Source organism: Bidens hawaiensis, unplaced genomic scaffold (assembly GCF_021521415.1).
Source record: "Bidens hawaiensis isolate Kalapana, Puna unplaced genomic scaffold, B.hawaiensis_p1.1 tig00034991_1, whole genome shotgun sequence".
NCBI lineage: Eukaryota > Viridiplantae > Streptophyta > Magnoliopsida > Asterales > Asteraceae > Bidens > Bidens hawaiensis.
In genome coordinates this window covers 1,338-14,295 of record NW_027496062.1, presented here as the reverse complement: position 1 = coordinate 14,295, position 12,958 = coordinate 1,338, and the positions used below count along the sequence as shown (strand labels likewise).

The window sequence follows — 12,958 nt, the reverse complement described above, 5'->3', positions numbered from 1 at the left end:
AGTATTTTTGTCTTAACTCTTTTATATCAAAACCCACTTACTTTAATCTTAAAACCCATTTACATTAATTTCAAAAATCCACTTATATAAAACCCAATTACATCTTCACTCATCTCTTACATCCACCACCACTCCACCGCCCACTGCCACCACACCCGTCACCCACCGCCACCACCTCGCCCGAAAAGTCCGAAAAAACACAATGGAAAACACTATAAAAAACACATTGTAAAAAACACAACGGAAAAAACACTATGAAAAAAAAACAATGATAAAAACACAATAAAAAACACAACTGTATGACACAATGTAAAAAATATAATGGAAAAAACACAATGAAAAAAAAAAACCACAATGAAAAATTATATTGTATAACACAATTTGGTAAAACACAATTTGTAAAACCCACTAATTTTTTTGTAATTTTTATATTACAATATGGTACTCGTATTAAAGATAAAAAGACACTTGTTATTATGGTGAATTTGTTTTTCAATAAAAACGTAGTAAAAAAAGTTATGAACGTTATAAAATGATGAAGGAATTTGACATGTGGAGAGAGAAAATCAACAAATATGTTATTCCTTTTATGCCCTCTCTCTTCTTTCACACTTGATTTCCCCTTAAACTGATCTCAACCCTCCATATTTCTTTTTTGAAAGGCAAACAGAATATATATATATATATATATATATATATAGAGAGAGAGAGAGAGAGAGAGAGAAAGCTAGCCAGAGGCTAGCCTAAAATACACCAGAAGGCAGAAGCCATTGCACATGCAGCCACCCAAAACGAACAAGAACAGACCATATTCAAAATCAATGAACAAAATTACCTATAAAAACCATACTTTCTATTATAAGCTAAGCCGGATTAACAATAATAAAAAAAAAACATATAATAATATTGTCCCAAAATGGTGTGTAGAGTACAATACATAAAGGTAGCAGCATCACTGGTGAACCAAGCAACGCAATATCACATCCGAGATTCCCGATATTCTCCACACGCCACTCAAACCGGTGGCTCACATGACTCAAACCGGCCACCGGAGACTCAAAAACTCCGGTCTGGAAGACGAATCTCGTGAACAACCATCATCCACAACCGGCATGCGACTCATTGTACCTCTACAAGGCATCGTCCAAGGCCGCGGCGGCCTAATACTCGGCTCCATCATCCCATGCGCCATGTACTACTTCCTCCAGTTCTACCTCAAACGACGTCGTTCGCCACCTAACCTTCCAGAAGCCGATTCAAACCCTCCGTCACCGGTTGCGTCATCGTCTAATTTAACCGAACTGTCCAGGTCAGCTTCCAGGTCTAATTTGGTGTCACGTGCGTCAATTGGACGGCCGCACGTGTCGGCTAGGGTTCACTCGATTGCCAAGGCGAATGACTCGTGTTATTACGTTGGATTGGATAGAGTTAGTTCGGATCCGTATGATAGGGTTGGGAACCCTAACGGTGTTGTTCAGCTTGGATTGGCCGAAAACCGGGTATACCTTTGATAATTAACACCTTTTATTGAGTTATAAATGCTCGAGCTCGGCTTGCGAGTTGTAATTTTAAACTCAAGGTTGAATAGTTTAGTGGTTATTAATTAATTTATATCCGCTTTTAATTTGTTTGTGTATAACTTTGATAATTAATATCTTTTGTTGAGTTATAAAGCTCGAGCTCTGCTTGCGAGTTGCACTTTTGAACTCAAGTGAATAGTTTATTGTTTATTAATTAATTTATATATGTTTTTAATTTATTTGTATATATATTGAGAAAAGCCTTAAACGAGCATGGGCTTGGGCTCGACTGCTAAACGAGCTTTATTTGAGGCTTAGGCTCAGCCTTTTATATATATCCGAGCTCAAGTAGATTGCGAGCGGCTCGGCTTGGCTTGTTTACCTCAATACTTGATGAAGTTTGTGTGGTATCTTCTCCGATCCGAACTGAGCCCGAGCGTGGCTCGTTTTTGCTTACGAGAGCTCGGGCTCATGCTAAGCAGTTAATGCGGAAAAGTATCGGATAAGACTCGAGCTCATGCAACACTAACAATTGTAGCAAGTAGGAACTGATTAAGACTCGAAACACCAACATTAAACAATAAAAAGTTGAAAATTAAGACTTAAAACACCGATATCGGGAATATCGGTGATATATCGGTCAATATCTCCCAAAATTATCAGTACCAATATTTTGACCGATATTTCACATGAGGACCGATAACCGAGATACCACCGATATACCACCAAGATACCACTGAGATTGACTGCAAAGAGCTCATGTGTAATACCTTAAATGTAGCCAAAGCTTGGCTGTGTAATGTGAAATTAATACTTAAAATTCCAAAAGAGTTGAAAACAGTAAAAAATTTACAAGGGTTGTTACGGCTCGGCGAGCCGAAACGAGCTTACCATGCAAGGCGAGAGCTCGGGCTTGATTACTAAACGAGCTTTATTTGAGGCTCAGGTCTGGGTATGGTTTGTGGTAATCAAACGATTTGATTGTATTAGGTTATCTGTGAATGATGGTTATGATTTTTTATATTGTATTGTTGTTGATGATTGCAGCTGACTTTGGATTTGATCGAGAATTGGATTACTGAGAAGTTGAATGAGTCGATACTTGGTATGAATGCTAATGGCATTGCTACCTACCAACCGTTCGACGGAATGTCAGAGCTAAAAGTGGTAATTTTCTTCTAATTAATACTTTTTTTGTTGATTATTGAATAATAGATTAATAGTGGTCAAGGGCGCCAGGCGCACTCAAGGTGCAAAAGATGAGCCTCGGGCTTAGGCGCAAGGTGCTTAAGAAGCGAGGGCCCTAGATAAGTAAATCTCATAGATAACATAATGGGTTTTAGACATGTTTTAAGCTTGTTTAAGGCTATTTCTAGGCGGTTTTTAAATGTTTTAGATCAGTTTTCCTGGAATTTGCATAGATTTGGCTGGATTTTTTTGGTTTTGGCCGGAATCTCACCAGTATTTGACCAAAACCAGGCCAAAATCTCGCTCAAAGGTTGCTGGATCGCCTAGTGACAGTGAGGCGCTTTCCTTGTGCCTCGCATTGCCTTGCCCAAGTGCTTAGGCATGCGCCCGAAGGGGTTTTGACAACATAGTATTCAATTATCAAGTTTGATTGAATGTTCCTTAATAAGTTAACAATTCTCATCAATTTGCTTGTGTATGATACATCCAAAGATTGAAGCAACCGCGAGTGATAATAATATTCAATTATCAAGTTTGATCGAATGATCCTTAACAAGTTAACAATTCTCATCAATTTGCTTGTGTACTAACACATCTAAAGGTTGAAGTGATTGTGAGTAATAATAATCATGAGTCTGGTTATTTAAGCATCTTAGAAATTGCAGTTTCTTGATTATCTGTGGGTGTACTAATATAATAATATTGTCATGTAGTCACAATGCTTAGAAAGTTTGTGGCTTTTGAAGCATACCGATGACGCGAGTCCCAAGTTGGGCCTAACGTATGAGCGTGTGCCCACAAAGGTTTGGCCCGAATTGTGCCTAATATTGCAATGTAGTCACTATCCTTGTAGCAACACACATGTGATTTTGTCCTTTTGATAATAATGATAATTTGACTACAACCTAACACGAGATTATCAAATCCTTAATCCGTGAAACTATACTTTAGTGTTGATTGTTAAGGTTTTGTTTGTATTATATACATTTGATCATATAATACGCTGTAGGCTACGATTTATTGTTGTAAAAGCTAGATTTTTGTATTTCATGTTATGGGTGGCATTGGTTTTTGTTTTTTTAATGATTGTGATATATGAATGTATGATAGTTGGCTGATTTTTATTTTTATTGTTTTGTTTCAGGCGATGGCTGGTTTGATGTCACAAGTGGTGGGGAAAACTGTGACGTTTGACCCCTCACAAATAGTGTTAACATCGGGTGCAACTTCGGCTATTGAGATTCTTTGTTTTGCTTTGGCAGACCAAGGAAATGCATTTCTTATACCCGCTCCCTATTACCCCGGGTAATTTTAGTGAATTTAAAAAAAAAATATTGTTAATTAATGCCTTAAAAGTTTATTATCGAATTCATTTGTGTAACCCTTTAACTGAAAGTGGAAAATTGACACATTTACTTATAAAAGGGTCCATTCGGGTTATGTTATCTCTAATAGGTTTGTAAACAAACCGAGCGGACACAAACAGAGTTTGTTTGTGTTTGTTCTTTTAACTTTAATTGAACAAACTATCGTACACAAACAATTAAATGGACAGATTTTTTTGTTCATGTTCGTTTTTAAGAAAATGAACGTGTTGGCTTATGTTCATTAACAAACAATATAAACGAACGTAAACAAACGGACATTACTGAGCTAAAACCAATTAAAATAAAATGTGAATGTGTCTGGTTTAAAAAGTTATTAAAACTAGACTAAGTCATATTGTATGCAAAATATTTAAATGGATATGTTAACGAACGTAAACAAACAAACATAAATAAACGTAAACGAACGAACATAAACAAATTCAATTGAAACTTAAATGAATGAACTAGGCATCTGTTCATGTTCCTTTGTTTATTGAATAAACGAACTTCACACCAAACTGTTTACGAAACGTTCACTGAACGTTCGGTTTGTTTACATCTGTAATCTCTAATGTGTCAAACATGCAATGTCATAAGAAAACACAAAAATGGTAACATGTTAAAATGGCCAAATTCGAACAAAAAAGTGGCCCGACCTGTTTCACGAGACAATCTGTTTTGCCCGTTTATACAGGTTTGACCGGGACATGAAATGGCGAACCGGAGTTGAGTTAATACCCGTTCATTGTCGAAGCTCTGACAATTTCACATTAAGCATTCCCGCCCTCGATCAAGCTTTTAACCAAGCAAGAAAACGCGGTCAAAAAGTCAAAGGAATCCTCTTATCAAACCCGTCTAACCCGGTTGGCAACTTAATGACCCGTGAAACCCTTTTAGGTCTTCTAGATTTTGCTAGAGAAAAGAACATTCACATAATATCCGATGAACTATTCGCTGGTTCAACTTTCGGTGATGAAGAGTTCGTAAGTATGGCAGAAATAATCGAGTCGGAAGAAACTGATAAAGATCGGGTCCATATCGTGTACGGGCTATCCAAAGACTTATCACTTCCTGGTTTCCGGGTCGGTGTGATATATTCGTATAATGAAAACGTTTTAACCGTATCTCGAAAAATGACACGATTTTCTCCCGTTTCAGCTCCGACCCAACGGTTAGTAACGTCTATGCTTTCAGATACAACGTTTATAAAAAGTTATATTGAAACGAACCAAGAAAGATTAAGGGGTATGTATGAGTTGTTTGTGAACGGTCTTAAAGAATTGGGGATTAGTTGTACGAAGAGCAGCGGAGGGTTGTACTGCTGGTGTGATATGAGTGGATTAATTAAGACTTACAATGAAAAAGGTGAGCTTGATTTATGGGATAAGCTTTTAACTGTGGCTAAGATTAATGTTACTCCGGGCTCGTCTTGTCATTGCATTGAACCGGGATGGTTTAGATGTTGTTTTACCACGTTAGATGAGGATGATGTTCGTATAGTTATTGAACGGATCCGCTTAGTTGTTGAAACCTGTAAATCACCTTCTTGAAATGGTTTAAAGCTAATGAAATGGAAAATGAAAATTTTGTGGATATTATCGGGTTGACAGATTGCCTCGTGTTCAATCATGATGTTATCGGGTCAAAGGAGGAAGTCAATGGAAGTTATAACTGAATTTGAGCCGGGCCGGGGCTTGATGATTTTAGGCAAGGTTAGTTATTGAAATGATTGTTCTTAAGTTTAGTTATTGTGTAATGATGTTTAATTTAATTCTCATGTGTAGAGAAAATCACCAGTTTAAATGTAGGTAAATACTAAAGCAGTTATTGTTTCTTTTACATTTTGGGTTTAATAGTATAAAAATAATTAAATACAACCTTTTTTTTGTTCCAAGATTAACATGTTTTCATCTCAGATAATTTTCATTTATGGATTTTTGACCATGTGACATTTTGTCAATGGCTAAAATCATTTTGAAGAGTAGAACTAGGAGTGTAAACGAGATGAGACGAGCCTGGTCTCGAGCTCAGCTCGTTCTGAGCTCTTTTTCTAAAGCTTGAGCTCGGCTTGTGAGTTGTTTTTTCAAGCTCAAGCGCTTTGCTCGCTTATCATTTATTAATTATTTTTATATATTTGGAGAAAAACCTTGAACGAGCCTAAGCTCGGCTTGAGTTGGTGTTGTACCTTAAACGAGTCAAAGTAAGGCTTCACCTCGGCTGTGTTGTGTGAAATTGATACATTGATTGAAGTCCAATAGAGGTAAAACTTAGGAACACACAAGGCTTGAGCTCAGGCTCGATAACTAAGCGAGCTATATTAGAGGCTCGGGCTTAGCTTGAATTGCTCGTGAGCGGCTCGGCTCGGTTCACTTGCAACCCTAGTAGAAACTAGTGGCAATTAGGCGGGTCAAACAGTATGGGTAAATGGGTCAATATTATTGCTGTAATAACACTATGGTTTTGGAAGTTATCTTTTTAAAGTAGTCATGGGCAACTTTTAACCTGATTTCTTATTTGTTCCAACTTACTAGTTTGACCCGTTAAAAAATAAAACATAACTCAAACGGCCCATTAATAAGTAAATTGGTTAAAATTGCTACATCATTTGAACTACAAGTTAGTTTAAATTGCATGGCTCATGATTCATAGTACGGAAACGAATCAAACATTCAAACCAGACAAGAAATATAGTACTGTTCTGTTATGTTTTTATATTTTAGTTATTTGGAATATAATTTTTTTCAAAAGGTTATTTGGAATCCTAATAATTTGGAACAATATCAACACTACACATACTTTTTAAAGAAGATTCTGAATTCCTAATTTGTGAATCATAGTTTCCAACCATATGTTGCAACTAGCGGCGTCCAAAATGCCCGAATCAGATTAACCCGACCCGACCTGAACCCGAATACGCTAATTAGGGTCAGGTTAATTAAGGTCAAAAAGTATAAATCGGGTTATTAAACCAACCCATCATAAAAAAAAATAATAAATTGCAATCCAATATTTATTACAACCAGACTAACCTGACCAACCCGATTAACTCGAACCCGAAAAACCCGAACCTTAATAGGTTGGGTTGCGGTTTAGTTTCTTTTTTTTTTTTAAAACCCGATTAACCCAAAACCCGATTGGGTTGACCTGATTATTGTTGGCCCATTAACTAATTCCTGACCCACTGCAAGTTCGGTAACCGGGTTGGGTTATTTCCTTGATTTACAAGTTTGGTGAATTAAGGGTATTTTAGGGATTACTAATTAATGTGTATTAGAATTTAGGTTTATCTCAAATTTAATGTTTAGATATAATGAGTTTGTGTTTGTATCTAATAGGGAATTTGAGCCTAGCTAGGATTGGTTAGGGTATATAAACCCATGTAATCAAGTTTCTGAGTAAGTTTTCTTGATCAATAGAATTTGGGAGTTATCCAAGTTGTTTGTTCTGGATTTACCGATTCACACCTGTGAATTGGTATCAGAGCCGACATCAAGAAACGAAAGGGATAACACAAGTCGTGGTCTTCAATTGCAAGGAGGATTGATTAGAAGTTGCTAATTGATCTTCAATTGGCAATTGAGAAGGAAAGGGTGGTCATGGCAGAATTCAAAACAATCAGACTGTAATTGTGTTGATAAAAGATCCAAGGTTTGGACCTTGAACCATCTACTCTTCTTAAGTACAGAAGGCAACGGAGAAGAGGATCGATGGGGGAACCGAATAACCAAGCTAGGGTTACGGTTAAGGAGACCAACACAGCCACGCTTCACTACCCTATGTTGAATCAAACGAATTACACAATATGGGGCATGAAGATGAGGGTAACTTTCAACGTACACGATGTTTGGAATATGATCGAACCCGGGACAGGTGACGATGCCAAGAAAAATAATCTGGCAATTGCACTATTGTTCCAATCGATCCTCGAAGAATTGGTAATGCAAATCGGGAACTTGACTACTGCCAAAGAGATGTGGGAAGCATTAAAATCCGACATCAAGGGGCAGAACGAGTAAGGGAGGCGCGACTTCAAACACTCAGCTCAGAGCTCGATGGGTTAAAGATGAAAGACTCAAGCTCGATCGATGAGTTCGCAACAAGAATATCTGGTATTGCAGCAAAATCCGCCTCACTTGGTCAAGTTATCGAAAAGTCCAAACTCGTGAAGAAATTCCTCAATGGACTACCAAGACGCCGCTTAATCCACATGGTAGCATCCATTGAGCAAATTGTTGACTTAAAAACAATTACTTTTGATGATATTGTAGGTCGTTTAAAGGCGTTCGAAGAACGGAATAAAGACGAAGACGATCTAACTGAGAATCAAAGTAAATTAATGTTCAATAATTATGACACCGGGGCCAAGAACCGATCCTACGAGTCAAATAGGGGACGCGGTAGAGGGCGGGTTAAGGGGTCGAGGACGAGGGAAAGAATCAGGTCATGGTCAGGGTTCAACTAACCCATCTCAAAACCGAACCGATGAGGGTTCGAGCTCTAAGTCAAATGCTTTCGGTGTGACGAATACGGACACTTCGCATCCGCGTGTCCGGAATGAAGGAGGGCCAAGTGGGAGGCTAATCTCGCGAAAACCAAGGAACTGGATCCGAACCTATACATGGCATGAGTCGAAGAGAGTGTATTCTTGGATGAAAAGAAAGTGATTCCAAGTCAATTTGAATCTGAAACAGCTGACACGTGGTATCTTGACAACGGAGCGTCAAACCACATGACCGAAAACCGGTCGTATTTTTCGGAGTTAAACGAGCGGGTTTCGGGACGAGTAAGATTTGGTGACGACTCGTGTGTGGAAATAAGAGGAAAGGGGTCAATCGTGTTCACAAGCAAAACCGGTGAACACCTACTCCTAGCCGACGTCTACTACATACCGAGTCTACGGAGTAATATTATTAGCCTTGGACAAGCCACAGAGTACGGATGTGATATCCATATGAGTTCCGACTACCTTCTCCTACATGATAGTGGAGGAAAATTAATTATGAAAGTTCAAAGGACGAAGAACCGGCTTTACAAAATCCAATTGACAGTTGGAACACCGGTTTGCCTACTTTCAAAGCTTGATGACCCGACATGGTTGTGGCACGCCCGTCTCGGTCATCTTAACTTCGAGTCCATGAAGTCTCTTAGCACCAAAGGAATGGTACGTGGTATACCTAATATTTCTCATACTACTAACATATGCGACTGTTGTTTAGTAGGAAAACAGGCTCAACAACCATACTCGAATCAAGCTTCCTTTCGGGCTATAAAACCGCTCGAATTGCTTCACGGTGATTTGTGTGGGCCGATAACACCGAGCACCCCGGCTGGAAATCGCTATATCTTCTTGCTTGTGGACAATTATTCACGATACATGTGGTGTTATTTATTAAAATCAAAGGACCAAGCATTCGGGTTCTTTAAACGTTTCAAGAACGCGGTCGAAATTGACACGGGTCTCAAGGTAGGAACGCTACGAACTGATTGTGGGGGTGAATTTACATCGATCGAGTTCAATGATTGGTGTGAAAAACAAGCCCTGCGAAGACAATTGACAGCCCCGTATTCGCCTCAACAAAATGGAGTTGTTGAAAGGCAAAACCGAACCGTAATCGGGACTGTCCGGTGTTTATTAAAATCGATGAAGGTTCCTCAAGAATATTGGGGAGAGGCGGCAATATACAGTGTTTACATCCTGAACCGGGTTCCTACAAAAGCCGTCTATTCGAAAACACCTTATGAAGCGTTGCTCGGGAGAAAGCCGAATATCGATCATCTAAAAGTTTTCGGGTGTGTGGGTTTTGCAATCGAACCTAAAGTTAACCTGGAAAAGTTGGATGATAGGAGCCGACCCATGGTCTATTTTGGGTCAGAACCTGGATCGAAAGCTTACCGAATGTTCGACTCGGTTAAAAAGAAAATTCATGTCTCAAGAAGTGTAACTTTTGATTAGAAAAGGAGCTGGGAATGGTCAATTTACAGGTCTGAACCCGACCCAAAAGAGTTTATTATTGAAGTAGGGGCTGATCAACAGGTCGAAACCGAGCGAGCTACACAGGCCCAAAATGGGCAGCAGGCCCAGAATGAGCCCAGAACAGCAGAACAGGTTGTTAATTCTGCACATAGCCATGATCAAACGGGCCAAACTATGCAAAATCAAATAACAACAAACGAGTCTGACCAAGTTACAAACGAGTCAGATCAAGTTGCTGATAATGAACTAATCACACCTCTCCGGCGATCCGCCCGAACCCATACGATACCACGAAGATTCAAGGACTTCGTAATAAATGATGGGGTTAACCGAGAACAAGAAGAGTTTGAAGATGCTTTAATGTTGCTCGCCGAGGACAAACCAAAGAATTACTCGGAAGCAAAAGATAGCAAATACTAGGTAAAGGCAATAGAGGTGGAGTTGGAGTCTATTGAAAAAAAACGGTATGTGGACTTTAACGGACCTACCTAAGGGCCATAAACCGATCGGGCTCAAGTGGGTTTACAAATTAAAACGAGACGCGGCTGGGAAAATTATTAAATATAAAGCGAGGCTTGTGGCTAAAGGCTACATTCAGCAATACGGTGTCGACTATGACAAAGTATTCGCTCCGGTGGCTCGACTCGAAATCGTACGAGTCCTACTCGCCTTAGCCGCGCAAGAAAAATGGCAAGTCCACCATCTCGACGTTAAATCAGCGTTTTTACACGGGAACTTGAATGAAGTCGTATTCGTGTCTCAACCAGAGGGTTACGTAAAGAAAGGAAAAGAAGACAAAGTTTACCGTCTCGCAAAAGCCTTGTACGGACTCCGACAAGCCCCTCGGGCTTGGAATCTCAAGCTTGACGGAACGCTTAAGAAACTCGGGTATGAAAGATGCATTGAAGAACAAGCTGTCTACACGAGACATACCGGTAACGAGATCATAATTATCGGTGTGTATGTGGACGATCTAATCGTAACAGGATCGAACGTGGCTCAAATTAAAAGGTTTAAAGAAGAGATGAAGAACCAATTTGAGATGAGTGATCTCGGTTTGCTAAACTATTATCTTGGGATCGAAGTTTCTCAAGACGAAGACGGAATTCGGGTTAAACAAGAAGCTTATGCATGGAAAATCCTAAAAGAGGCCGAGATGGAAAACTGTAATAAGGCCTATGTTCCGATGGACCCGAACCTGAAGTTATCGAAAGCCGAAGACGAGGATGATGTAGATCCAACGGAGTACCGAAAGCTGGTCGGTTGTCTCCAGTACCTACTCCAAACCCGACCCGATCTGGCGTATTCTGTCGGGGTAGCTAGCCGGTACATGCAAGCTCCTAAGGTGTCCCATGCTAATGCAATCAAACAGATTCTAAGGTACGTGAAAGCAACAACGGGTTATGGAATCAAATATTGTCGGGATAAGGGGGTGTTGAACAGGTATTCGGATAGTAGTCATAACATCGATGAGGATGACGGGCGGAGTACAACGGGTCATGTATTTTATCTTAGGCTTTCACCGATCACATGGTGCTCACAAAAACAAGGTGCTGTGGCATTATCATCATGTGAGGCAGAATATATGGCGGCAAGTGCAGCCGCATGTCAAGCCGTGTGGCTTAGAGATTTGGTTAGCGAGGTAACCGGGAAGGAATTACACAAGGTGGTGTTGAGGGTCGATAACACTTCAGCTATAGCCCTCATGAAAAATCCCGTGTTTCATGGCCGAACCAAACATATGAAATCCCGATATCATTTTATTCGATAATGCGTTGACCGAGAAGAGATTGATGTTCAACACATAAGCGGGAAAGAACAACGAGCCGATATCTTAACTAAAGCACTCGGGAAGATTAAGTTCGTGGAGATGCGAAAGCTTCTTGGAGTAGAAGACCTCACTAATTCGAGTCAGGAATTAGGGGGGTGATTGTTGGCCCGTTAACTAATTCCCGACCCGCTGCAAGTTCGGTAACCGGGTTGGGTTATTTCCTTGATTTACAAGTTTGGTGAATTAAGGGTATTTTAGGATTACTAATTAATGTGTATTAGAATTCAGGTTTATCTCAAATTTAATGTTTAGACATAGATGAGTTTGTGTTTGTATCTAATAGGGAATTTGAGCCTAGCTAGGATTGGTTAGGTTATATAAACCCATGTAATCAAGTTTTTGAGTAAGTTTTCTTGATCAATAGAATTTGGGAGTTATCCAAGTTGTTTGTTCTTGATTTACCGATTCACACCTGTGAGTTAACCCCTAGTTGCAACTCCTGCAAGTCTATCTGTAGCATATATACACCGCAGCTTGTGGTTCTAAACTTTTTAAAAACAGGTTATCGGTTTGGAATAATCTATAGTTTTCTATTTTATACTCTGCTTGTTTTGAAACATAAAACCAAATTTGTAATCGAGACTGAACAAGTTTTAAGCCAATAACAGACTAGTTTAAGCCCAAGAAATCTTTGTCCAAGTTCTGTTCATGAGAACTCTATATTATTCTTCAATTTTTTAATTATTTTAAAGAATTTACAAGTCATTTGATATAGAATTTAGACAGGCCGTAATATACGGATGAATTTCGACCATTTCAAAATCAATACCTCATATTGGTCCACACACAACAGGCAACTACAAAGGTTTGGTTCACGTCAAATCGACCTCACTGTGCTTGACCCGACGGCTAAAAACGTTTCTTTTCATATTTTTTTTTCTATATTTGTTAAAAGGGTAATTAGAGAACCTCCTCATTCTAGTGATTTTGTTTTAATCTTAGGTCCTGTTCGTTTCAAAGATTCGGAAGGAATTCTAAGGAATGAAATTTTAAATCTCATGAATTAATATGTTCGTTTCATTAAATGAAATAATGGGAATGAAAACTAAATCCCAACAAATCCCACATTTCATGGGAT

The 12,958-nt window shown here is 39.1% G+C and overlaps 1 protein-coding gene across 1 annotated transcript; it reads left to right on the top strand.

Annotated features, from left to right (window-relative positions):
* The first annotated feature begins 1,077 nt into the window (after positions 1 to 1,077).
* Positions 1,078 to 6,011, top strand: LOC143586793 (putative aminotransferase ACS12). Its single transcript, XM_077068265.1, has 4 exons — positions 1,078 to 1,499; positions 2,568 to 2,687; positions 3,853 to 4,013; positions 4,770 to 6,011. The coding sequence occupies exons 1-4, from the start codon at positions 1,113 to 1,115 to the stop codon at positions 5,623 to 5,625; spliced, it is 1,524 nt and encodes a 507-aa protein (XP_076924380.1). The 5' UTR covers positions 1,078 to 1,112; the 3' UTR covers positions 5,626 to 6,011.
* Positions 6,012 to 12,958: the final 6,947 nt, after the last annotated feature.

Bases quoted from the DNA above. Each gene is read 5' to 3' on its own strand.
- LOC143586793 (XM_077068265.1), top strand. From the start codon at position 1,113: ATGCGACTCATTGTACCTCTACAAGGCATCGTCCAAGGCCGCGGCGGC. The intron at 2,688-3,852 runs GTAATTTTCTTC...GTTTTGTTTCAG, and splicing joins GAATGTCAGAGCTAAAAGTG to GCGATGGCTGGTTTGATGTC. The intron at 4,014-4,769 runs GTAATTTTAGTG...CCGTTTATACAG, and splicing joins CCCGCTCCCTATTACCCCGG to GTTTGACCGGGACATGAAAT.